The sequence below is a fragment of the Penicillium hispanicum genome (assembly GCF_028827665.1).
Source record: "Penicillium hispanicum strain IBT 35686 chromosome Unknown utg000005l_segment0_segment0, whole genome shotgun sequence".
Lineage (NCBI taxonomy): Eukaryota > Fungi > Ascomycota > Eurotiomycetes > Eurotiales > Aspergillaceae > Penicillium > Penicillium hispanicum.
In genome coordinates, this window is record NW_026623197.1 from 422,741 (window position 1) to 447,247 (window position 24,507).

The 24,507-nt window shown below is 53.2% G+C and overlaps 6 protein-coding genes across 6 annotated transcripts; 2 read left to right on the plus strand and 4 right to left on the minus strand.

The window, feature by feature from the left end:
- Positions 1–671: 671 nt before the first annotated feature.
- On the plus strand, positions 672–3,302 carry N7459_005614 (beta-glucosidase; the record flags this gene model as incomplete). The annotated part of the gene is made up of 3 exons (XM_056944798.1): positions 672–741; positions 798–1,404; positions 1,457–3,302. The coding sequence occupies 3 exons, from the start codon at positions 672–674 to the stop codon at positions 3,300–3,302; spliced, it is 2,523 nt and encodes an 840-aa protein (XP_056799133.1).
- A 675-nt stretch (positions 3,303–3,977) lies between these two features.
- Positions 3,978–5,093, minus strand: N7459_005615 (pyridoxal 5'-phosphate synthase subunit PdxS; the record flags this gene model as incomplete). The annotated part of the gene is made up of 3 exons (XM_056944799.1): positions 3,978–4,607; positions 4,742–4,924; positions 4,989–5,093. 3 exons carry the CDS (start codon positions 5,091–5,093, stop codon positions 3,978–3,980), a joined length of 918 nt encoding a protein of 305 aa, XP_056799134.1.
- A 1,953-nt stretch (positions 5,094–7,046) lies between these two features.
- Positions 7,047–7,887, plus strand: N7459_005616 (uncharacterized protein; the record flags this gene model as incomplete). Its single annotated transcript, XM_056944800.1, has 2 exons — positions 7,047–7,314; positions 7,388–7,887. 2 exons carry the CDS (start codon positions 7,047–7,049, stop codon positions 7,885–7,887), a joined length of 768 nt encoding a protein of 255 aa, XP_056799135.1.
- Positions 7,888–8,311: 424 nt separating this feature from the next.
- Positions 8,312–20,607, minus strand: N7459_005617 (uncharacterized protein; the record flags this gene model as incomplete). The annotated part of the gene is made up of 7 exons (XM_056944801.1): positions 8,312–11,238; positions 11,298–13,151; positions 13,204–13,895; positions 13,953–16,176; positions 16,231–16,451; positions 16,502–19,595; positions 19,638–20,607. 7 exons carry the CDS (start codon positions 20,605–20,607, stop codon positions 8,312–8,314), a joined length of 11,982 nt encoding a protein of 3,993 aa, XP_056799136.1.
- A 921-nt stretch (positions 20,608–21,528) lies between these two features.
- On the minus strand, positions 21,529–23,157 carry N7459_005618 (putative MFS transporter; the record flags this gene model as incomplete). The annotated part of the gene is made up of 2 exons (XM_056944802.1): positions 21,529–22,480; positions 22,538–23,157. 2 exons carry the CDS (start codon positions 23,155–23,157, stop codon positions 21,529–21,531), a joined length of 1,572 nt encoding a protein of 523 aa, XP_056799137.1.
- Positions 23,158–23,753: 596 nt separating this feature from the next.
- N7459_005619 (DUF3140 domain-containing protein) lies at positions 23,754–24,218 on the minus strand (the record flags this gene model as incomplete). The annotated part of the gene is made up of 3 exons (XM_056944803.1): positions 23,754–23,955; positions 24,014–24,139; positions 24,190–24,218. 3 exons carry the CDS (start codon positions 24,216–24,218, stop codon positions 23,754–23,756), a joined length of 357 nt encoding a protein of 118 aa, XP_056799138.1.
- Positions 24,219–24,507: the final 289 nt, after the last annotated feature.

Genomic DNA, 24,507 nt, shown 5'->3' on the forward strand with positions numbered 1-24,507 from the left:
CACTAGATACTGGTCGCTCGTTTAAAATAAGACTTAAGTTGCGGGTGAGGGAACCATATCTGAGTTTGCCATCAACAATCAGCAGCGGTGATACATCATGCTCGAGCGGGCGCCAATCATGGGCCAGATAGGATCATGCTACATATTGATGCACCCGCATTCGAATCCTGCCCGAGCGGATGAATGACCGAATGGTATTCGATGGAATAAGTAGCAATGTATGAAGGCCTCCCCGTTCCGCGACGTGAATGGCATGTCGAGGAACCTTTCTCCTGCATTCACCAGGATCACTGGAATATTAAAGTATTAAACTATTCTAGTAGTGGTTCCAAGCAACGCGGCTCCCCGGACCGACATCCGGTCGAGAATGGAGTCCGGCTAAACCTCGGGGGAGCCTCCGTGCTGCTTTGAGCGGCTTCGCTGGCCGGACTGCAATTTCCCCGCCTGGAGCTCCCTGGAATCCCGCGATCGCGACAGATTAATCCAACTTCTCTTCCCTATAAGTAGTGCGCGAGTCCTCCATTTTTCCGCGGTTCAAGCAGACCGTTTTCTTTGACAAGTCTCGGCGTGTACTATACCTGCGCGCCCCGGTGGTCTTCTGGTCAAGATATCGCCCATTGGGACCTTGTGCATAACGCGCATACCGAGACGACGGGAGCAACTTCCAGACCATGGCTCGGATTGATGTGGACAAGGCGATCGAGGAGCTGACGCTCGGCGAAAAGGTCGCTCTGACAGCTGGTAGGGAGCATCCTCCGATAGCCTCACATCCACGGACAGCTCATTTGCTCTGCTAGGTCGCGACTTCTGGCACACAGTGCCCGTGCCGCGCCTCGACATCCCATCGCTGCGCATGTCGGACGGCCCTAATGGTGTCCGTGGAACGCGCTTCTTCAACGGCATTCCGGCCGCATGTCTCCCCTGCGCTACCGCTTTGGGCGCTACCTGGGACGCCGAGCTGCTGTCTCAGGTTGGGAAGCTGATGGCCGACGAGGCGATCAGCAAAGGCACGCACATTGTTCTTGGCCCGACAATCAACATCCAGCGATCGCCATTGGGTGGTCGTGGATTTGAGTCGTTCTCCGAGGATGGAGTTCTCTCTGGTACGCTGGCGGGCCATTTCTGTAAGGGAATGCAAGATAAGGGAGTTGCGGCGACATTGAAGCATTTCGTCTGTAATGACCAGGAGCATGAGCGGATGGCGGTGAACAGTATTGTCACTGACCGGGCTCTGCGTGAGATATACCTGCTGCCATTCCAGCTGGCCATGCGGATCTGCCGCTCGGCGTGTATCATGACTGCTTATAACAAGGTCAATGGGACCCATGTCAGCGAGAACAAGACTCTCATTGATGATATCTTGCGGAAGGAGTGGGGATGGGATGGGATGGTCATGAGCGACTGGTAGGTTCACACTCTAATCGTGCACCAGACTTGATCTGACTGTAATCTGCAGGTTTGGTACATACAGCACCTCTGATGCGATCAATGCCGGTCTCGATATCGAGATGCCCGGTAAGACGCGCTGGCGTGGAGACGCTCTTGGACACGCAGTCTCCTCGAACAAGGTGGCGCAGTTTAAGCTCGATGAGCGGGTTCGCAATATCCTGAACTTGGTGAACTGGCTTGAGCCACTTGGTATTCCAGAGGGAGCCCCCGAAAAGGCATTAAACCGTCCTGAAGACCAGGCTCTGATGCGTCGGGCGGCCGCAGAGTCTGTTGTTCTCTTGAAGAATGCAGGCAACACTCTTCCCCTGAAGAAGGATGCGTCGTTGTTGGTCATTGGGCCCAACTCCAAGATTGCATCCTACTGTGGTGGCGGCTCAGCCTCGCTGGCCCCATACTACACCGTGTCTCCGTTTGATGGCGTGTCTGCCAAGAGCAAGGGAGGTGTCAAATTCACACAGGGAGTCCATTCCCACAAAGACCTTCCTCTTCTAGGACCACTGATGAAGACAGCGGAGGGCAAGCCCGGCTTTACGTTCAAGGTCTATAATGAGCACCCAAGTGCCGGCTCGGACCGGACCGTCGTGGATGAGCTCCATCTCGTCCCTTCCATTGGGTTCCTGATGGACTATGTCAATCCGAAGATAAAGTCCATGACTTACTATGTTGATATGGAGGGAACGTTCACTCCAGAGGAGGATGGTCTCTATGACTTCGGCGTGACCGTCGTTGGCACGGGTCGCCTTCTCATTGATGGGGAGGTGGTGGTCGACAACACCAAGAACCAGAAGCAGGGCTCGGCATTCTTCGGCACTGCTACCATTGAGGAACGCGGCTTCAAAGAACTCAAGGCTGGCCAGACCTACCAGATCCTGTTCGAGTTTGGCACTGCACCGACCTCCGATCTCGACACCCGTGGCATCGTCGCCTTTGGGCCGGGTGGATTCCGCTTCGGCGCCAGTCGCCGCGTGGGCCAAGAAGAATTGATCTCCGCCGCCGTTCAGCAGGCCTCCGAGGCGGAGCAGGTTGTGATCTTCGCCGGCCTGACCAGCGAGTGGGAAACTGAGGGCTATGACCGGGACCACATGGACCTGCCCCCCGGCAGCGACGAGCTGATCAGCCGCGTGCTCGCCGTGAACCCCAACGCCGTCGTCGTAATCCAGTCCGGCACCCCAGTCACAATGCCCTGGGTAAACGACGCGCGCGCAGTGGTGCAGGCCTGGTTCGGCGGCAATGAGTGTGGCAACGGCATCGCAGACGTTCTATACGGCGATGTCAACCCATCCGCCAAGCTGCCCATCACCTTCCCGCGCCGCCTGCAAGACAACCCTTCCTACATCAACTTCCGCTCCGAGCGCGGCCGCGTCCTGTACGGCGAAGACATCTACGTGGGATACCGCTACTTCGAGAAGAGCGACGTGGCGCCTGCCTTCCCCTTCGGCCACGGTCTGTCCTACACCACCTTCACCCGCTCCGAGCTGAAGCTCAGCACCGTCCCCGAGCAGCCCAAGTACTCGGAGTCCGGCGAGCCCATCACTGCCTCGGTCACCGTCACCAACACCGGATCCCTCGCGGGCGCAGAAGTCGTCCAGTTGTGGGTTATCCCGCCGACAACGGATGTCAACCGCCCCGTGCGGGAGCTCAAGGCTTTCCAGAAGGTCTTCCTGCAGCCGGGCGAGTCCAAGACGGTACAGCTGGTGGTTGAGAAGAAGCTTGCCGCGAGCTGGTGGGACGAGCAGCGCGAACAGTGGATCTCTGAGAAGGGCCGCTACCAGGTCGCGGTCACCGGCACTGGAGCGGAGGAGCTGCGCGGTGAGTTTGAGGTTGGCAAGACGCGCTTCTGGCTTGGTCTGTAGATATGCATTTGATCATGATGATGGCTACGATTATATGGATATGACTCTTGGATGGATAGAATGATTTACCTAGGTAGCCTAGGTGCTGCACGGGTAGCGGTAACGGTAAATAGTGACAACGCTTGACGTGAAGATTTGCCTATTTAGTTCATCCAGGCCTGTATCGGATTATCCTCGATATATCGCAGGTAAAGTGCAAGGATAGACTTACGCCGACAGTGATCTGTACGAATAGCAGCTACGACCCCGCTGGTATTTCGAAGATGTGTAGAAAATCGCCGATTGGACTTCCCCGGGCGTGATCGGTGGTTCGGAGTGGACGACCTATCAGAATTGCCACCGGTCAGCCACCGATAGCATCGCTCGATAAGGCCATGTTGGACGCCCTGCTGACATCCTACCGCCACGGAATTTTCCGCGGGCTTCGACAAACTCGCCGATGGTGGGCTATACATCGCAGGTGAGGTGCCGACACGTCTGATGTACTCTGCGAAATATGTACTTGGATACGAGATCTTGGATGATTCGAATCAGGGCGTGAATTCTAATTGTGTATATCTGTCATGCAGGAGATCGTCTCATAGCTCATGTACAAGAAAGGAAAAAGCAAATTTTTGAACCGCCCAACATCGGCTGATGCAGAAAGGACACTGTAGCACGCAAAATCACGACGCTCTACCATCCGCGGCCGGCGAGCTTGTCGCTCTCGGGCATCTTCTGCACGTTGATGCCGACCATCGCCTCGCCCAGACCCTGGCTGACCTCGGCCAGGACCGAGGGGTCCTTGAAGTGGGTGACAGCCTGCACGATCGCACGGGCGCGCTTCTTCGCATCGCCGGACTTGAAAATGCCCGAGCCAACGAAGACACCGTCGCAGCCCAGCTGCATCATGAGCGCGGCGTCGGCGGGGGTGGCGACGCCGCCCGCGGCGAAATTGACGACGGGCAGACGGCCCTTCTCGGCGGCGGCGCGGAGGAGCTCGTAGGGGGCCTCCAGCTCGCGGGCGTAGGCGCGCAGCTCGGGCTCCGGGTCCTGGCTGGCCTGGAGGATGCCGCGGGCCCTGCTAATCTGGGCATTGACAGTGCGCATGTGCTTGACGGCCTCGACGACGTCGCCGGTGCCGGCCTCGCCCTTGGTGCGGATCATGGCGGCGCCCTCGGAGATACGGCGCAGGGCCTCGCCCAAGTTGCGGCAGCCGCAGACGAAAGGGACCTTGAAGGTGGACTTGGTGACGTGGTAGACATCGTCGGCGGGGGTCAGGACCTCGGACTCGTCGATATAGTCAACGCCAATGGACTCGAGGATCTGGCGGGGTGGATGCGGGTTAGCATGCTCCGGTTCTCATCTTCTCGCGTTCTCTCGTCACTGGCAGCCCCGGCGGGCGGAAGGACCCAGTACCCCGCCATCTGCTGCGCTGTTCGCCGTTCAACTGTACGCACCTGGCATTCCACAAAGTGGCCAATGCGGGCCTTGGCCATCACCGGGATGGTCACGGCCTCCATAATCTCCTTGATCATGCTGGGGTCGGACATGCGCGCAACGCCACCCTGGGCGCGGATATCGGCGGGGACACGCTCGAGGGCCATGACGGCGGCGGCGCCGGCTTCTTCAGCGATACGGGCCTGGAGAAGAAGATCGGCGTTAGCGACTCTCCCTTTGCATGGGAAATGCATGGCCACTACATACCTGCTCTGCATTCACAACGTCCATAATGACGCCACCCTTCAACATCTGCGCCAAGCCGGCCTTGACGGTGAAGTCATTGCCGGTAGAGCCGTTCTGGGCAGCCATTGCAAAAGGTGAGAGGCGAGATGAGGTGTAGGAAGGGAAAATAAAGGAAAGGAGAAGAGAATGAATGGAGACGAGAAGAGTCGAGAGGAAAGGAAAGTGAGTCAAATGGGAAGGCCGTTAAGTTTTCCCGCTCGCCAATCACCGCCGCGCTGCCCCTCGACGCCGATCATCTGGGCCAATCACTGCGGCCAAGTTCCCCGAGGAGAGATCTCTGCAGGTGCATAGTATTGCTAGAAGAATACATTTTAATCGGGATGTAACGGGCCTACTCAATGAACTTCCGAAAAGCAAAATCATAAATCACCTGCTGCTATATATATTTACCCCAGAAATCCGCGGCACTGAAGCGAAGGACCGGCTGATGGATGTTATGGAGCCATGATAGGACCTGCATCGCCAGGTATAAAGTTTCCTATATCTTGTCCTGTATCCCATCGCATTCACAGTGCCGAGAGAGCTGGGATACTCAGATGTCCGTCTCGCTGTTAAGGAACCGCTAGGGGATCGTGCCCGTACAGCGTAACTTACGCCGATAGTGTCTATTTGTAATGAAGGACTAAGCTAGACTGGCGGACGGGAGATTGACTATCTATCAAATGAGACGGAGTAGGAACGCTAAGTATGAACAATAGATTCAAGGCGACATATATATATCTAGTTACTCCCGTGCATCCAAATTTTTAAATGGAAGCATGCCTTTTTAGGACGTCCTAGGAAGATATGACATTTACCCTGCTAAAACATACAAAAATTAACCAAAACGACCAATTCCCCTGCAAGCTACCCTCGCTGCCATAATATATCTCTGCATCACCAGGGGTGTATACGTGTTAGGACTAGGGCACTGGTCCTCCCTAGTCTAACGTTGTCTTATATCGGCCCCAGGCATGTTATGTCGGAATGAGTGTGTGGAGACTCGCATTAATAGTTTATCCTTTTCCTGTATGTTATGATTAGTTAAGTGTACGCCCCCCCTAAATTGGCAGATTGGGCGTAATAGCAATTCAGATTCTCCTTGATTCCAATTGGTCGGGTCCTCTCCCTATCCTGACATGCTAGAACATAGCGTTCTAGCATATTTGGTCTTTTGGCTTGTTTGGTTAGTGCTCCCGGGTACGCGCCGTAACAATACGCCAGTATACTTCAAACCAGCTACCGTAGTGAATCTCTACCAATCGATTCCTATGCCTCTTTAATAACCTTACATAGATCTTCTAAATCATATACTTGCTAAGCTAACTAGCCAATAAATATATAGGATCAAGATCAATAGCCAGATCAGTCAAGTTTAACTCAGTTCAACCGGAAATAGCACTTAGAGCCTGGTGCCAGGATGAACGTCGATTGCATTCAAGCCAGAGTATCGGCTAAACTCAACATGTCCGATCACGGCCTAAATTATAATAGGAATAGTGGTTTATGCCATACACAGGGGGCCGTAGCATGCACTAGCTACCCCTTTCCAAATTCCATGAGCAGGGTAGTAAGATGGTGTGGATCCAGTCAGAATGGGGGCCACCGCGCTGAAGAATTTCGGCACAATTCAGGGGCCCTTCGTTATTGATCATTGTGAGTTAACTATGCCTAATTCCTCCCTGAATGAAAATCTCATGAGTTTGTCCACCCCCATGTGGTGGTTGATGTCTTCCTAGCACTGACTAGGTGGCTCGGTCTCCGTCTCGAGGCTCTGACAGGAGTATCGGCCCCAATAAGCACGCTGGAGTCAGCTACGAAGGCTAAATAATTAGCTTCAAGGCGCCCTATAGGCCTTGCTATTCTTTGTTTGGCTTGGCTGCCGTTCCCGGTTAATGCTTTTCTTTACCAATTTCATTCGGAGTCTGTGAAATGGACCCCTCGCGACAGAGGAAACATAACCAACCACCCGAAAGGCCAGACCTTTCATGCTTCACCTTGCTTGACAGCCAGTTCAAATAAGAGGTGCATCCAGTCAAAATGTTGCCCAAGGTTATCCTGCAGTTTGTCTTCGCATGTTCCACACTCGCCGCCCCTGCGACGGACAGATCGCGACCTGTCCAAAAACGAGCCCAGCCAGATATATCCGGCCTGTTCGCAGACCAGCACCTAGAACAGGTCATGCATGGCGTGATGGACTCGATGACTCTAGCCAAGTCGGTGGTGACTGCACCGGCTGCCAAACGAGACGCCATTTTCCTGAAGTGGTTCAAATCAACCGACTCAACTGACAAGGGAAGAGTCATGGGTATGTTTCTTTCATGGGCACCACGGACCCTGTAAGTGCCCAAGTAAGCATGATACTGACGACGGGTTCATAGAGGTTTTCCAAAATATCACCGGCCCAGCACCATACGAGGGCGGCGAGGCCCTAGGTCGAATTACCGTCAGGCCCGATCGCACGAAACCACAGTGCGAAGATGCTGTTGCAATTATGCGAAGCAGGAGCAATGGCGACGGTCAACTTCTCGTTTGCGATCCCGCACTCAAACTGCCTGTCTTCGGCAGGGACTTTGGCGATATCAAAGCGGTGACTTGTGATAATATTGGGGATCGAGTGTCCAACGCCATGGACTCCCTGGGAGCGACGTTTATCCATGAATACACTCATTATACCCCCTTGGTTGTACCACCGCTGGAGGATGCGACCGATGATTACACTGAGTACACGGACGTCTGGGATACCTTTATGCTGGATAAGGACATGGCTCTCATGAACGCTGAAACCTATGCTATGTTCGCGACAGAAGTGCACTTCTCCGTGGAATGTGAGCGAAACTTCCTGGACCCGCTGGAAGATTCTGAACCTACTTCCTGTTAGGATACGGACAGCGATAGCCCGATTGCACGAGTTGACCTCAATGATATTAACTGAAGCACGCTACTGCCTATATGCATATGCATAAGCAGGTGTCAGAGTATGTAGAATCTAGTTCTATATAGCGAAGATGGTTTCCGAATCAATCATCATCCACGCATAGCAGGAGATGAGCAAAGTGCGCGCAGCGTTCGTTCTTGGAATATAGGATAGTGAGTCCGTGATCGGAAATGTTGACTTTAGCCGATACTCTGGCTTGAATGCAATCGACGTTCATCCTGGCACCAGGCTCTAACACCAGGAATCTAGAATGGCTCCAATAAATTCTTGTACACATTGCGATTGCGCTAAATCAGAAACTTGTATCTTCACCAAACCCATCTGGGTACCAACCGGGATGTAATTTCGTCTTAATCCCAATCCCAATTCATGCAGTACCACGGCCACCCTTCACCAGCTTGGGCAACAGTACTTGCCCATCAGACGCCTTGCGCAGGTACATTCCCAGGAGAGGGCTCATCCCCGCTGCTTCAGCTCCCTCAACCCACTCGTCCACCGGCACCATTTGGAACGTCTCGCCCGTCCCGGTTGCCATCAATGATTGCACTTCGTCTTGTCCCAGCTGAATCTCCCCGGCTTCGTACATGTGTCGAATCCTGTCTGCCCCGGGCGCACGGGTGCCTGACGAATGCACTGCCTCCACAATCTGCGTCGCTACGGACTGCACAGAAATCAGATCGAAAACACCAGACCAGGAGTTTGAGTCCGGGATCTTTCTGATCTTCTGGCAATATCGCATCATGTTGTCCATCAAGTCAAGCTCTGGTGCGTCGGGACCCGTGACGCTGGATGGACGGTGGATCCAGACTGGCAGCCCGAGCTGCTGGCTGGCCCGCTCCAAATATACCTCACACACCCACTTCGCAGCAGTATAGCCGTCATTGGGTATAGACGGTGGAGGGTACGGCCCCACAGAGGCTTCTCCGAAGCTCTTTTGAGAAGCGAGACGAGTTACACTTGCTGAAGAAATGAAATGGAAGGGAATGCGCCGCGGCAGGGCGAGCTTGACAAGCTCTTGAGTTGATGCCACGTTAGTCAACCTGAGAGACTGGTAGGTTTTCATAAAAGAAACGTCTGCCCCGTTGTGAATGACGATGTCGGCCTGGCTGAAGATCCAGGACGCGTCGGCGTTGGAGAGTCCTAGCTGAGGCGCCCCCAAATTCCCCTGGTGCACACGCACCTTGTGATGGGCGAAAATAGCAGGAAGCTGGGCCAGTGGCTTCCTCACTGCGACACAGTGGATGATGTGTATTTTGTCATCGTTTGCAAGATTGCGCAGAATCTCTTTTCCAATGAAGCCGGTCGCCCCGGTAAGTACCACGATGCCAGCACCGGAGGGCGTACGGTGGGTGTCGATATCAGCGGTCATATCGGTAGAGGTAAGCATGGTACTGATTTCCTCATCCCAGTCAACTGCAGGCTCATCGTGGATGGAAGACTGGTTTCTGATGCGATATGCCATTCCTTGAAGAGTGCTCGCCCCGAAGAGCTGATGCAATGGCACTGATACGCCTAGGCGGTCTTGAATCAACGCCTGCAGGTTCACTAGAGTGATTGAACCTCCACCGACATGGAAGAAATCCGATTGAGAATTGACGTTGTAGAGCGACATAACTTCGGGTGGGATGGTTTCCTTCCAAAGCTGGCGCAGTGATTCTTCGAGTGGTGCGAGGTTCTCCTGATCCGTCCGTTGAGACAACTGCTTGGGGATAGGAAGCCTATTAACTGAAGCCCTATCAATCTTGCCCGAATTGTTCTGAGGAATCGAGTCCATTGGAATAAAGGCAGCCGGTCGCATGTATTGTGGGACGGGCAAGTCGTTCATCAGTCGTTCTAGGAACCCCTGCGAATCTTGGTTGCTTGTCGAATTGGCAAAGACGATGAAGGCAACGAGGAAAGTCTGAACGTCGTCCATCTTTCCTGTATCACGGGCTGATACAACTGCCTGAGAGATTGAGCCGCCTGAAGTTTGAACAATTGCGCTCTCAATCTCCTCAACGTTGATGCGAATTCCACCCAGCTTGATTTGATTGTCACCGTCAATGCGCCCCAGGAGAACGAGACCGCCATCCTGCGTTAGTCGGCCTCGATCACCTGTTCGATGAAGCGTGGACCATCCATGGCTTTTCATGAAGGCACTCGCATATGGATCGGGCAAGAAGCGTTCCTTTGTCCTGTCGTTGTCGAGATACCCTTGTGCAATGCCCGCTCCCCCAACGACCACTTCGCCAGGCATTCCCAGAGGGACGAGCTGTAGGTTCTCATCGAGAACGTAGACGGAGTAGTTAGGGAGAGTGCGAAGTGCCAACGGATTTTGAGACTGTGAATCAATTTGTGCATACGGGACCACCGAGGCACTGCAAGCCATTGTTACTTCAGCTGGGCCGTAGGCATTGATGAGCCTGAGTTTCGTATTTCCAAGCGACTTGAACTCCTCGATCATGCCAGGAGACAAAAACTCGCCGCCAGATATCGCGGTCGTCCAGATGGATTGTTTCAAATTGTCGCGACCGTGTCGAATCCATGCAAGATACTCTGTTGGTGTGGCACATGTAAATGTGACTTTCTCCGCCGCGATGAGTTTGGAAGTAGCAACCGGATCACCACGCGTTTTGTCATTGGCAATGACCAGGGTACCACCATTGCAGAGTGAGATCAGGATCTGATACATTGACATGTCCCATGCGTACGAGGATTGGTGAAGAATGGTTTCCTTGGCCTCTGCAATCTTCCATGTGCGACTAAAGCCCTCGATGTGGCTGACGTATGTAGATTGATTGATCGCGATGCCTTTGGGAACGCCCGTGGAGCCACTTGTATACATCACAACGGCAGTTTGGCTCGGCTCTGCCAAAGTGAGCACCGAACCCTGCTCCACAGGAGCAAGGTTGGTGACATCAAGAGGCTGGGCTGAGCTGTGCAGTTTCGCAAAGTCCGAAGGGGTCATTGAATTGATCAGAACGATCGACGGGCTTGACTCCTGGGCGATGACGGCCAGTCGATCAATCCCTACTTTCCTGTCGAAGGGAATGTAGGTGGCACCGACACGCCAAATTGCCAGCAACGAACATATCCAATCCGCAGTAGGCGTCTGGAAAACTCCAATTCGAGAGCCTGGTCCGACATTTTTGTTTGCCAGCTCCCTTGCAATGGAACCAACGCGCATTTGCAATTGAGAATAGGTGAGCTCAACTCCATCCTCTGTCTTCAAGGCAATACGGTCGGGATAGAGGCCGGAAATATTATCGACGCGATGCACTGGAGTTGCTGGCCACGCACTTTCGCACTCGGGTCCTGGAATATATCAGTTACGGGTTCTTCAGGGCACATCAGAAAGAACTTGGATGCCTTACCTCTCCCAGCAATCAATGCCTCTTCGATATCGCTCTTCAAGAACAGAGCGGGCCATTCGACTCGCGCTGCGGGGTTCTGGAGGAAAGCGCGAACAAGATTATAATAGCTGCGAAGCATCATCTCGCCATGTTCCGGTGCGTATAGGTTTTTCTGCGCCAACAGGTATACCGACGCCTCACCACTGCCACTGTCAACAACGTCCAAGTGGAGGTCATAGGAGGTAGAACCACCACTGAACAAGGAACCTTGAGCAACACAACCACAGAATTCTCGGGATTCTTCAACCTTTGGACGATAGTTGAAGAACACCTGGAAGAGTGGATTATGCGAAGCTGATCGTGGAACATTGAGCTCAGTCAGGATCACATCGAATGGGACACGTGAATGAGCGAAGGTATTTTGCGCAACACCTTTCGTGTCTTTGAGTACCTCGCTAAACGTCTGAGAAGGCTTGCGGCGGAATTGGATGGGAAGGAGGTTGAGAAACAAGCCGACGCTCTGGACAACATCGGCCTCCGTCCGATTGCCATCGCCAAGCCCAATGCAAATACTATCAGTGTCGAAGTAGCGTAGAAGGAGCGTCTGCCACGCGGCAAGATAAAAGTGAAAGGGAGTCACTTTGAACCGGCGACAACATTCTTCAATTTCCTCCGTCAGGCCACGGTCGAAGTGCATGTTGGCATAGTGGGCTCCGAACGAGGACGTGGGAGGCCGGACTGTGTGCAAAGAGAATGGCAGCAGCGGAATTGCAGTCGGGAGTTCCGCGAATTGCGCTCGCCAATAGGCAAGATCCTCTGCCCAGTCGCCGTTCTGGTATTCGCGGCGCTGTCTCATGGCGAAATCGGGATATTGAAGTGTCTCGTTCGAAAGAGGGATTCCTTGATACACGCTTTCAAGCTCTGACCACAGCACCTCAAAGCTCATCCCATCCATATTGATATGATGGAAGCCGATGATGAGCCAGTGCTTGTTCGGCGCCAGAGAAAGAAGTTGGAAACGAATAATCTCACCATCAGCGATGTTGAACACATGGGCTTTCATCTTCTTGGCAGCAATCTCGACCTCCTTTTTATCTGCGATGTGAATGTGTTCCAGCTGCAATGCAGATTTTCCCCAGACTCCTTGCATGGGCATCTTGTTGCTGTCAACGAAGAAGTACGTTCGCAAGGCTTCATGGCGCTGACCGATGGTTTCGACCGCTCGTGCAAAATCCGGAATTCGGAGATTTCCCGTCAGTTCGAAGGTGGGTGTGACGTTGAATGCAGTTTGGTCCTCAACGAAGAACTTCTGGAACCAGAATCGGGACTGGCCATAAGACATTGGCACCGTTCTTTGGACCTCACGTTTCTCGGCGACTTCAATGATATTGTCAACGGAGCTCAGCGATGAGGTGTCCTCGTTCAATTCTGAGCTGGAGTCGCCTGCTTTTAACGAAGTCGAAGAGCTGCCGAGCCCTGAATTACCAGTAGGGATATAATCTAAATTAAATACCTTCCTTTCTTCCTCTGTCTGCACGACAGGGGCACTTTGCACGGTTTCCACGGCAGTAGGCTTGATCTCCGGTACCGGGTCTGGCTTTTTGGCCTGTGGTTTTGGGTCGACCTCAGCTTCGTCCTTGACATTTGGAATGGAGCTTTCTGGAAGAAGACTGGCTGCAAAGTCGAGAAGATCCCGGATGGATGCTGCGTTGAAGATTTTCAACACAGGAATGTCTACCCCAAGCTCCTTGAGGAACCACGACCGGATATCCACGGCTACCAGGGAGTCGACACCAAGCTCATCAGGACTGAGGTCCATGATCGCTTTGTTGGGGTCCGCTTGCAACGCAGACACGAGCTTCAGAATAAACGCATCTGAAAGAATGAGCGTCAACGCCAAGACTCGGAAATCATTGGCTACACTTACCCTGCAGAATATCCATCACTTCACTTGGCGAGGTAGCGTCTTGAAGTCTGACCTTGACCATCACACCAGCCTTGCTCTTCTTGTCACCAGCAATGAAGTTGTTTGACTTCAATACCAGATGCTGGAATATGGGGTTGGTAACCCAGTTCTTAGTGTCGTCGTGGTCGATTCTGAGACCACTGCACAGTTGCGACTCTGCTGATTTCTCCAGGCACGAAAGCACGCCTTCCGCGAAGACCTCTTGGAAGTCTTGCTCAGACATCAATGAATGACCAACCCGGTATAGGTAAGACTGCTGGCCCATGTTAAGCTCTCTCGTCACGTAGCCATTACCGATAATAGCACCAATGTTGATAGCATGTCCGGCCAAGCCGCGCTTTCGCCGCCCAGCGGCTAGACTTGCCATGAACATGTTCGCGGCATTATAAGCGATCTGACCGGGATTACCTGTAACTGCAGCCATGGATGAGAAGAAAATCATAAAGTCCAAAGTATCCTGGGAGAAAAGTTCGTCGAGCAAGAGACTTCCTTGGACCTTAGGCTGCAGGACCTTCTCAAATCGAGGCAGATCGAGATCGAAAAACATTGTGTCTTGAAGAACCATCGCGCCCTGTGCAACACCGGAAATTGGGGGCATTGATTCTACAATCTGGCGGTGTGTCGCGCGGACAGATTCGCGGTTGGTGATATCACTATATATGTTAGAAGATTGAATGGGCCCGGGAATGAATCATTAGGTAGAAACCAACTTTGCAAAAACACGGATGGTGCACCCACGACTTGCCATCTGTCGCACCCAGTCATCATCGACTTTCGGGCTACGGCTAGATAAGGCAATGTATCGTGCACCCTGTCGGACCATCCATTGACATAGAGAACGGCCCAGTCCACTAGTCAACCCAACAAGCCAGTAAGTCTTGTTGGGGGCGAATTTGACAACCTTGGTTGCTGGATAGACTTGCACAGGAAGTCTTCCATCTTCCCATGTAATAATTGATTGGGAGATATTCTGCGGCTGGGTTTCAATCAAATCTTTCACACTCAAGCTCGGCAGGCGATGGATATTAACGGGCGTGTGATCCCCATGCACCTTTGTCCATGAAGCTTGCAGCTGTGAAACCACTCGCTGGTCCATGGCAGAGATGGCAGTTAATTGCGAGATATCGTTCGTCAAAGAGTGCTCTGTGTCAATCTGGCAGTCGGCTGGTAAGCAGTCCTGAAGAATAGTACCAATTGCATCATCCCCGCCCGCATTGAAAAGTCGAGTGACGTTCTTCGGTATCTTGCTCAAGATTTCGCGACGGGTAGAATGGCGATGGAAATGAACCCAGGGCCATGAGCAAGACTTTTCCTTTGTTGTGAAGAAGACCAATTGCACTCCCCTTTGGTTCGCGTACTGTGTCAAGATCGCTGCAATGGAGAAGTCGGGGTCCAAAACCGCGAGTGTATTCCCCGGCGCGACCTTCCTGACCAGCGATTCAGCGAGGAGGTGTGTGTAAAGACTGAGCATCGAGCGAGAAGCCTCGTCTTGCGACTTGCCACATCTTATCAGCCAAGATGAAGGCACACTAGTGCGAGAGTCCAAATTCTCGGACAGTGTGACCACATAATTTTCCGTTTGAGGATCTTTGCCTGCCACCACGAACAACTGGTCTGTTTCTGTTACCATAACAGAGCGAAGGAGAGACCGGGTCACCTGGATCTCAACGCGGTCGGTGAAGTAGGGGGCATGAGGAATGCCAGCTTCCACAATATTATAACAGTCTTCAGACTTCTGCACCCCCACAACTGCACTGTTGCGGTCCACCGTTCTGACAATCAGTCTTTTCGAGGAGTTGTAGCGGTCATTCCGTTCCTGGTTGAGGCGAAGGCGAGTAATCTCAATCTTCCCGTTGTGCAATGTCATTTCCGGTTCAGTATACCAAAGAAGGTCCTGGAGTTGGCCTTGCTGTTCCCAACTATCCGCAGCATCGAATTGCAGCAGCTTCTTTGAAATATGATCTTCTTTGGCTTCCTCCAAGGAGTAAAGGTTCAGAAATTGGATTCGGAGATGAATCATTTCCTTGGCAAGTGTACGTTGAATGCCGGTAAACATGTTTGCCCGTGGGTTATCTCCCTGGGCTCCATGGCCCACCCAGAGAATGTTTTTGCTCTGCTTAAACAGTTCCTGGAAGGCCTTCAACTTCTGCGGCGTCAAAGAAGTAAAGGTTGGACCATCGAGCTCGGTCAAGCTAAGGACCGTCCCCATCACTGGGATTTGGTCGAGAACAATGTCGGCAAGCGATGGCGAGACCGTGATGTGTGCATAGTGCCCAGCAATGGCAGACTGGATTCCCGAGACGAGGGCAGCGGTCAACGGTGTTTCTCCACCAATAATCGTTAATGATCCAACCTCTAGTGACGGGTGACTGGGCTCTAACGGATTGCGCAGGAAGTTAATGCGCTCATCCACAGCCTGAGAAACCATGACGGAAAATGGAACTGGAAGGTGTGGATGATGTGGGACTGAAGTATCGACACCAGAGAATCCCACCTTCTTCATCAACTCACTCCACCTTTCCACTGGTACGCAAGGTGAGAGTGTGCGGCCTTCGGAATGACCCAGCCACCAGCCAGGAAGACCACCAAGGACGAGTCCAAATCGCATAACATTTGGATCGGTCAATTCCAAGAGAATGAGGAAACCGCCGGGCTTGAGCAGACGACGCACATTCGCCAACGTCGCCTCGAGGTTCCGGGTGGCGTAGAGGGCCAGCGAGGCAATTACCAGATCAAAGGACTCCTCGCCATAGCCTTGATCAGTGACGTCCTTCTCAATATCTAGCACTTTGAATGCCATCCGCGTCTGATAGGACTGGAATTTATCCTGTGCATAATCGAATTGACTATCCAGGATGTCTGTGTAGGTATAGGAAGCAAATGCAGTATCCATCTGCTCGAGAACAGACTCTGTCGTCTCACCCGCGCCGGCACCTTTCAGACTGAATGAGCTACAGTACCAATACAGAGACTTTTGAAAGAACTTACCGATTTCCAGTACATTGATATGGGGGAATCGATTCGCGATCTGACCGGCCAGTCTTCCCGCCTCTTTCAAGTAGGACTGGATGCCAAATGCCTCGGCATAAAACTGTCTCAGCATGTTGTCCGTCATGAGAGTCTCTAGCAGGTTCTTCTCTCCGCGTACGATGGAAGGAAGCGATTCGCCAATTGTGGTCATTGCTTTGATATCAATTGTTTCGCCGTTTCTAGGTTGCGTTAGTCGACTCTTTACCATTGCCTGCAATCAGATAATCACCTCTCAAGAATGCTGGCAATATCGTGTTTTTTATCGTTTGCCCATTCCGCCCTTGCGAACGGATGCTTCCCTGCTTTCACAACTGACGTACAATGGTTAGCATAAGAGAGCAAATGGACATGATGGGACGCAATCCTCGACAATTCAGACTCGTCAATTGCGAGGTTAAGCTGTTTCAGGTAGTAGTGTGCAACTCGTTCCAAGTCCAAAGATGGCGTGCAGTCAGGAAGCCAATCAAGAGCTGAATTGATGTCACGACCAGTCGGCTCCTCGGGGGACGAAGTAAATTTGGTGAACATAGGGAAATCCATCGCTGATGTCAACGGTGTCAAGGGTGTTGTGTGCAGTCCTTGTAGCTGTACCACCGTGTACCGGCCATCGGCAGAGTAAATGTCAACATCACCGGAGAGCTCTGCAAATCTAGCTTCTCCGACCGAGGAATAAAATTGAAGATAGGACCCCGGAGCCGCCAGCGACTTGCAGCTCATGGGATTGATGCGGATTCGATCGATCTTTGTCGGGAGGTAAAGAGTCCGCAGCCGGCCATCGCCAGGAAAGCAATATGCAAGCATGATCGATTGAATAGCGCCATCCAAGGATGCAGGGTGAACCAGTAGTCCCTTTTCGGAGCTCTCAACCTCTGGGACAGCAATCTTGCCGGTAGCCTCGTCCATCTTTCTGCTTAGCCCCGAAAGCGCATTGAAGGGACCCGTGTAGCCGAAGCCCAAGTCCAAGACTGAGTTGTAAAACCGCTCCGCCTCGAGTTCCAAGAACGTATCATGAGCTCCATGTCGTGGTGGGAGCGCTTCATGGTCTGATTCACCGAGAAGAATCTTGATTTGAGCTGAAGCATGAAGCGACATAGATGAAGATCCTTTATGGGCATCAGAGTAGCAGTTGAACACCGCTGAGACAAGGCCATCACGGATCTCCGTTATCGTCAACGCGAAGATGATTTCCACGCCGGCGCCTTCTTCAAGGACCAAAGCTTGGCCAATAATCACATCCTGGAAGTCAATCAGCTGGATCGAGTTCAGTCCATACTGCTCAGCAACCATTTCCACGGCGGCGGAAATGTATCCAGCGGCGGGAAAGACTATCTGCCCTTGCACTTGATGATGGACGAGCCATGGGATCTCGCGGGTGTGGAGATAGTTCCGCCAACGGAGCTCTTTCTGCGTGCCATCGGGACACTTGGCTCCCAGAAGAGGGTGGAAGGCCGCCGCTCCATCCCTAAAGGTGTTGGATATACGTGACTCGTGCCAGTAGATGCGATCATGGTCCCATGAATAGGACGGGAGTCCATTCAATAACTTTGGCTGGCGTGCGTCTCGAGTGACTGCTTTGTCGAACCCAGCAAAGTCTACTGCTCGCTCACCAAGAGAAACCCACAAAGCTCCCAGCAGGGACGCGAAGGCTTCTCTGCTATTCTTGCCCCGGCTCAAAGTCCCTGAGTAGGGCAATGCGTGGCCGGATACATCTTGGATGGTTTGCAGCGCAGGTCCTTTCAAAGCTGGATGTGGGCCAACTTCTAGGGCCATGTCAAATGGGCCCAATGCACCGACTGCAAAGCTCACTGCCTGTGAGAACATAACGGGGTTGATCATATTGTTGCTCCAGTATGTGTCTGTAAGACTATCGGTAACGCGTTCAATGTCTTCGTTGTACACGCTCGAAATCCACGTTGGATGAGAGGTCGACCGGTTCTGGATCTGGATCTTGCACTTCTGTATAGCCTCAATGTACGGAGCAGCGCAAGGCAGCATGTGGTGAGAATGGTAGGCTTTATCCACCTTGAGCAGCCGCGCAAACTTCTTCTCGTCTTCAAAGATCTCCCGAGCCTCGTCGATCGCATCCGCATCGCCGGAAAGAGTGACGCTCGCAGAAGAGTTGCTCGCAGCCACGCAGATCCGTCCTTCGAGCGTCGCCATTTCGCACAGTTCCTTAGCGTCCCCAAGGGAGGTGCCGGCAGCCATCATCGCGCCTTTTACTCCTTCGCGGTCGCTGGAGAATTGCAAAGACCATCCGCGATAGTATGCGATTTTGATTGCATCATCTGCACAAATATAACCGGAGGCATACGCGGCGGCGATTTCTCCGGATGAGTGACCAACAACAGCCGCGAAGTCAACGCCGGCCGCACGGAGCAAATCAACCAACATGATTTGAATGGCCGAGCAAAGAGTCTGGGAGAAGAGAGCTTCCCCGATACGCGATGAGCTGCTGTCCTTCAGGATCTCATCTCTGAGGGACCATAAGGGGCGTTCCTCTTGCGGGAGGGTCTGCAGAGCTGAATCCAAGCGAGTGATGCACTCTGATGCCATAGGTGATTCTCTCAGCAGCTCCGCTCCCATAGAGGCCCATTGGGCGCCTTGGCCTGTGAATATGCCAAGGATCTTCGGATGTTTCACGCTGGAGGTCTTTGTCGCAGGTGTGAATTCGGAAGGGTTCTGTGAGGCTTTCTCCAATTTGGCTGCTAGATCTTCTACGTTGGATGCAGAGACCGAAAGCCGCACAGGCAACGTTGATCGTCGGCAGTTCAACGTCCATGACAAGTCTTGTAGCTCCAGATCTTTCTGGCCTTTCAGATATTCCAGGTAAGCCTGGATGTTTGCAGCCAAAGACTTCTCTGACGACGCAGAGAAATTGAAAGGGGTGAAGATGGGTATGACAGAATTGGACGGGGCCGGATAGCTGACAGTGGGATTGTACGCTTCCAGAATCGCATGCGCATTGGCACCACCGAAACCAAAACTGTTCACACTAGCACGCCGAGGTGTTTTGTCGGACAGAGTTGGCCAGTCTTTTGGGGCACTTATGATCTGCAGGTCGCGGTAGAACGGTCGAACGGCTGGGTTGAGTTCTTGCAAGAGAAGGTTCGGGGGGACGATGGCATGTTGCAAAGCGAGCGATGCTTTGAGGACAGCAGCCAGGCCAGCTGTGCCTTCAGTGTGGCCAATCACGGTCTTAATCGACCCAACATATAACGGGGGTTCCTGTCCAGCCTTTCGGTGATACTTCGCCTTGGACCCAAAAAAGGCCGTACTGATAGCTTCTGCCTCAACTGGATCCCCAGCGGGTGTTCCTTTTCTCACTAGTCAGTGTCAGAAACGAAGTCTAAAGATGTCCAACTTACCTGTTCCATGGGCTTCGAAATACTGAGGCCGATCGCTCGGCTTAGACAAGTCAAGTCCCGCTCTCGCGTAGGTATCTCGAATCAAGTCTGCCTGCGCCACGGGGTTGGGCATGGTGATGCCTTTCGTGCGTCCATCTTGGTTGATGCCAGTTTCACGGATCAGGCACTCAATATGGTCACCGTCGGCCAGCGCGGCGCTGAGCGGTTTAAGGACAACAGCAGCAATTCCATCGCCGCGTGCATATCCATCGGCGTCCTTGTCCCACATTCGAGAGCGGCCGGTAGGGGAGAGCATTTTCAATTTGCTCTCGGCAATGTACTGCTCGGGTCCGAGAAGCAGATTCGTGCCGGCCACCACTGCCACGTTGCTCTCGCGAGCCCGAATGCTCTGAACGGCCTGGTGGAGGGCAATCAGACTGGAGGAGCACGCCGTGTCGATGGTCATCGACGGCCCGTGCCAGTCGAAGAAGTAGGAAATTCGGTTGGAAAGAATACTTCGGGCCGTTCCTGACGCGAAGTATGTCGGGAAGCTCTGGACATCTCGACCCAGCAGGTCGGCGTAGTCGTTCGTCATTAGGCCAACATATACGCCGGTGTTGGATCCTTGCAATCGTTCCACGGGGATACCAGCGGCTTCCAGACTTTCGTATACTGTCTCCAGTAGTAACCGCTGCTGGGGGTCGATCGAATTGGCTTCTACCGGCTTGGTCCCAAAGAACTGGGCATCGAACAGCCGGTGGTCTTCCGAAAGAAGGTAGGAGTGACGGACATTTGTCGTGCCATGGTGGGAGCCATCCGGATGGTAGAATGCTTTCGAATTGAATCGGCTGTTCGGGATCTCGGTCAGGACGTCTCGAGGATGCTTGAGTAGCTCCCAAAGCTTGGAGGGCGATATAGCATCACCGGGGAATCGACAACCACTTCCCACGATGGCGATGGGCTCGCCGCACGCTTGACGATCGATGGACATGATGTGTCTGAGTTTCACGAACCCTCAACTGCCCGGTACAACCAGTGTGTGACCGTCGATTTGCAATGAAGATCTAACGAGTGTGAATTCTGAAGATCTCAACAAGGAATGCTGTTCTTTGCGTGGCACTCGTTCTGGGGTGCTCGGCGATGGAGGGTACATATCAATGTGCCGAGGCTCTGTTGGATAGACCGATGACTCCGATATAAATTCGGATGGCTAGTTCGATATCAGCTAGCCATCAGCTCAGCTCGATCCGAGTCCGAAGAATCACATTCCGTGGATGGTGTAAAAGCAGGCAAATCACACCCACCATCCCGTCTGAGAGTCTGATCACCCCATGATTCCAACCGCCCCTGCATAGTAAGGAGAGGGACTACTGGGCATCCTCTTCTTGCATCGTGTGCCCATCCCTGCCTATAGCCACGAGGGTCCTGCCAGCGCTTCGAGTTGGGCGATTTGTCCGCTGGGCTGGTCAGTGTTGCAACAAGAACCGAGTCCGACTCCGAGTCCGAAAGTACTGCTCTGCCAGATTTGGTATGACTAGGTGTAGATTGAGGTTGCACCGCCGGAGCGCACATGTCGGACGAGATTAGAATCCGATCACTCTTGCCTTGTTGGAATATTCTCCATGCTTGGCTGCAGCGGCAGGCTGGTCGGAATATAGATGAAAATGCAAGGTTGCATCCCACGCCGACAGGGGAAATGGGGCTAAAGATGAAAGAGGAAACAGTAACAATCCTTGTCAACAAGAGCAACTCGACCGACTGACATCAACTATCAGGGGTACATCTTTCTGGCCAGGATATGGCCTGCCGAGACACGCGTCGATGAGCTGCATTCTGAATGGCGTGCGTCCAGATGTCCGAAGAACAAGTGGTTGAGTCATTGCCACCTGTGTAAATTCATAGCCTCATGATCCTAGTAGATATATACAAATTCGTCATTCTCCCGGTCCGTGAGATCCTGAGCCACATGCGATCCTGCATGTGCCACGGCCTGTCCCGACTCGTTCTCCACATTGGCCTCGTCGATGCCGTGGAAATGGCTCTGCATGGAATGATCGATAATCTGAGCGCTCTTGCCGTTGCGAACTCGGCGGCGTGCCTGTTGTTGGTTTAGGAACCACAGGTTGGCCCACTGAATCAGGACAACGGCGGCCAAAGCACTGAAAATGCCCAGACAGCCCTGTAGGCCCGGGTGATAACCCGGCGCGTCCTTTGAATTGAACAACAGGGGCCCCACGATATTTCCAGCCGCGGATGACGCATTATACAAGCTCATCGCGATTGATTTCTTGGTGGTTCCGGCCGTGTTACCGATAATCCATGTCACGATGAGCGGATTGCCGCCAAAGAGGAAGGCCAGCAAGTAATAGCCTGTGAGCAGCGGGCCTTGCTCAGACTTGGTTCGAGCCACCGCGTACAAAAGCGCCAGGCCGGCAACGACTGGGAGCATGAACGCTGCCAAAATGACACCCTTCATCCGAGCCGTCTGAGCAAGATAGCTGGCCAAGAGAATCACAACAAACTGCATTGCTCCAAACGGCATACTCAACAAACTTGTGGTGTATTTATCATACCCGAGTCCACCGAGGATCAGTGGACCAAACGTATTGGTCACGCTAGCGCCAACATTGAGAAGCATGGCCATACCAATCCATAGATAGGTTTTGGGCTCGATCGCCGCTTCATAAACGTGGCTGAATTTGAATTTGGTAGTGCCAGTCCCGGTCTGGTTGGCTCGCAGGCGCTCCAATCCTTGGGCTCTCTCAGTCTCACTGAGGAAGCGAGCGGAGGAGACGTCGTTATCCAAGCGCCAGTACACGAACGGGGCTGACACGATGGTGACCAGGCCAACAAAAAGGAAAATACTAATGGAAGCAAAATTTAGTGATCGTACTGAAAATCAGGGCTGGGCGCTGACTTACATCTGCCATGGTAGTAGAGCGTCTGATTTGATGTGTGCCAGGCCGTATGACAACGCGGCCGCGACAATCGTCGCCAGACCATTGCTGCTATACCACGCCGCGATCCGAATCGGCTGTTCGGATCGAAGGTACCACTGGCTAGTGATGATACCGAAAAGTGGCAAGCATCCCGCCTCGAACAGCCCCAGAAAGAAGCGAGCGGCCATCAGGTCGTTGAAATTGCGGCATGCAGCCATGCATGCCTGAGCGATTCCCCAGCCCAGACACAGGATGGGCATCAGGATCTTGTGCGGGACTCGGACAATGAGGTAGGAAGAAAAGGGCTGCCAGGCAAGTTGAGCGATAGGAGCAATCGATCCGACCAACGAGTACTGGTTACCCGTCAGGTGGGTGTCGTTCTGCAGACCGAAGGTTGCCCCGTATCCCAGAACACTCTTGTCCAGAATCTGCAGGAAGTAGACCCAGATGAGCACGATGAGGATGGTCCGGTCGGTCTTGTGACAGATCCGCTTGCTTTCCTCCTCCGTCAACAACACATGAGGGACATCAAAACCGTCAGCGGGCTTTGCTCTCGCCTCCAACCGCGGTGATTCATCATGGGTGGTTTCCGGCTTGGACATGATTGCGCCTGGATTCCGAGTTGGACAAGGGAATATTCCACACCGGGCTCGATCATTGGCGATATTTAACCCCCGGTCACCCCACGCCCCTTGTCCAGCGACCCCCGTTGTACACGATGTCTGTTCCCCGCGTTCCATCTACTTCCCCCCACGTTCTCCGCTCCTCCCCGGTCATGACGGAGGCTGGGGCGTATCGATACTGCATTGCGTTAGCTGCGAGTCTGGAGTTGCCAATCTGAACTGCAAATCGACGAATGGCAGTGCGGTTCGACCACTCCGCATACCTCACTCGGTGGGGTGAAAACATGAAAGGAGTGAAAAGAGTGGGAGGAGTGGAAGACAGTGGTTCACTGCTCGGCCCCGATGACCCGATTGGGGCTCGGCATTTGAAGATTGTCGGCTATTGTGACGGCGATTGTGACTGTTGCCGATGGCAGGAGAGAAGCTACCGTGGGGGTGCAGAGAATGAGGTAGAAAGGTGAGAATCACCCGTGGGACCATCGCCACACCTGAATTCGTACTAAGGGTCAATCTCTAGCTACACCGCAGCATCCCATCCTCCAGCCCAACCAGCCTTGGAATCATCCCACCGTCATTCACTCTTTCAGCGCATCGTGGCCCCAATTCTTCAGAGATCGGTAACTCTTGCTGCGGGTGTCTTGCTTGGCGGTCGCCTCCTGGGCCAGGTGGCGCTTGCAATAGGAAACCACCTTGCGCATGTGCTCGAGGTCTGCGTCACTGTAGCCGGAGGGTTCCCGACGCGGATTCTCCTCGAGGATGTCGACGATCCGCCGGCCACTAGATCGAATTGACTCGTTAACGCATGCGATCAGAACTAGGCTTGCCCTCTAGGTACCGTAGATACCTGGAATGGCCGATCGTCTCGCCCGACTCGCCAGCCCATCCCGATGATTGGGAGTCCTCTTCTTCAAGCCATTCACGGAGCTCGTCGGGGTTCATGTTGACGAGATTGTTGAACTCGCTGTGGCCCTGTTAGGGCTGATGCCTTCTAGTGTTGGGCGCGCAGCATACCTGATGACGGTATCCCTGTCTTTGACCATGGCGATGCACCGGCTACTGTGAGGTGATTTTAGGGCAGGAGGGAGTGGGGATGGAACGAGGGGAATGACCACCAGCATGGATGCTGGGGACGAAAGCCTATCTAAGAGACGGAGCTCTGCGCAAGTGTGCTAGGGCTGACAGTGTGCTGGGACTGACGGAGCAGTGACGTGACATGGACGCATGCGAACTGTTAAAAAAAGTGGCAACTTCATGCCATTTCTCTACCTGTAGTATCCTCGCTGGGATCTGTCCAGTCGGTGTGCTCTTCTCTTTGACAGGTGAGGAGCT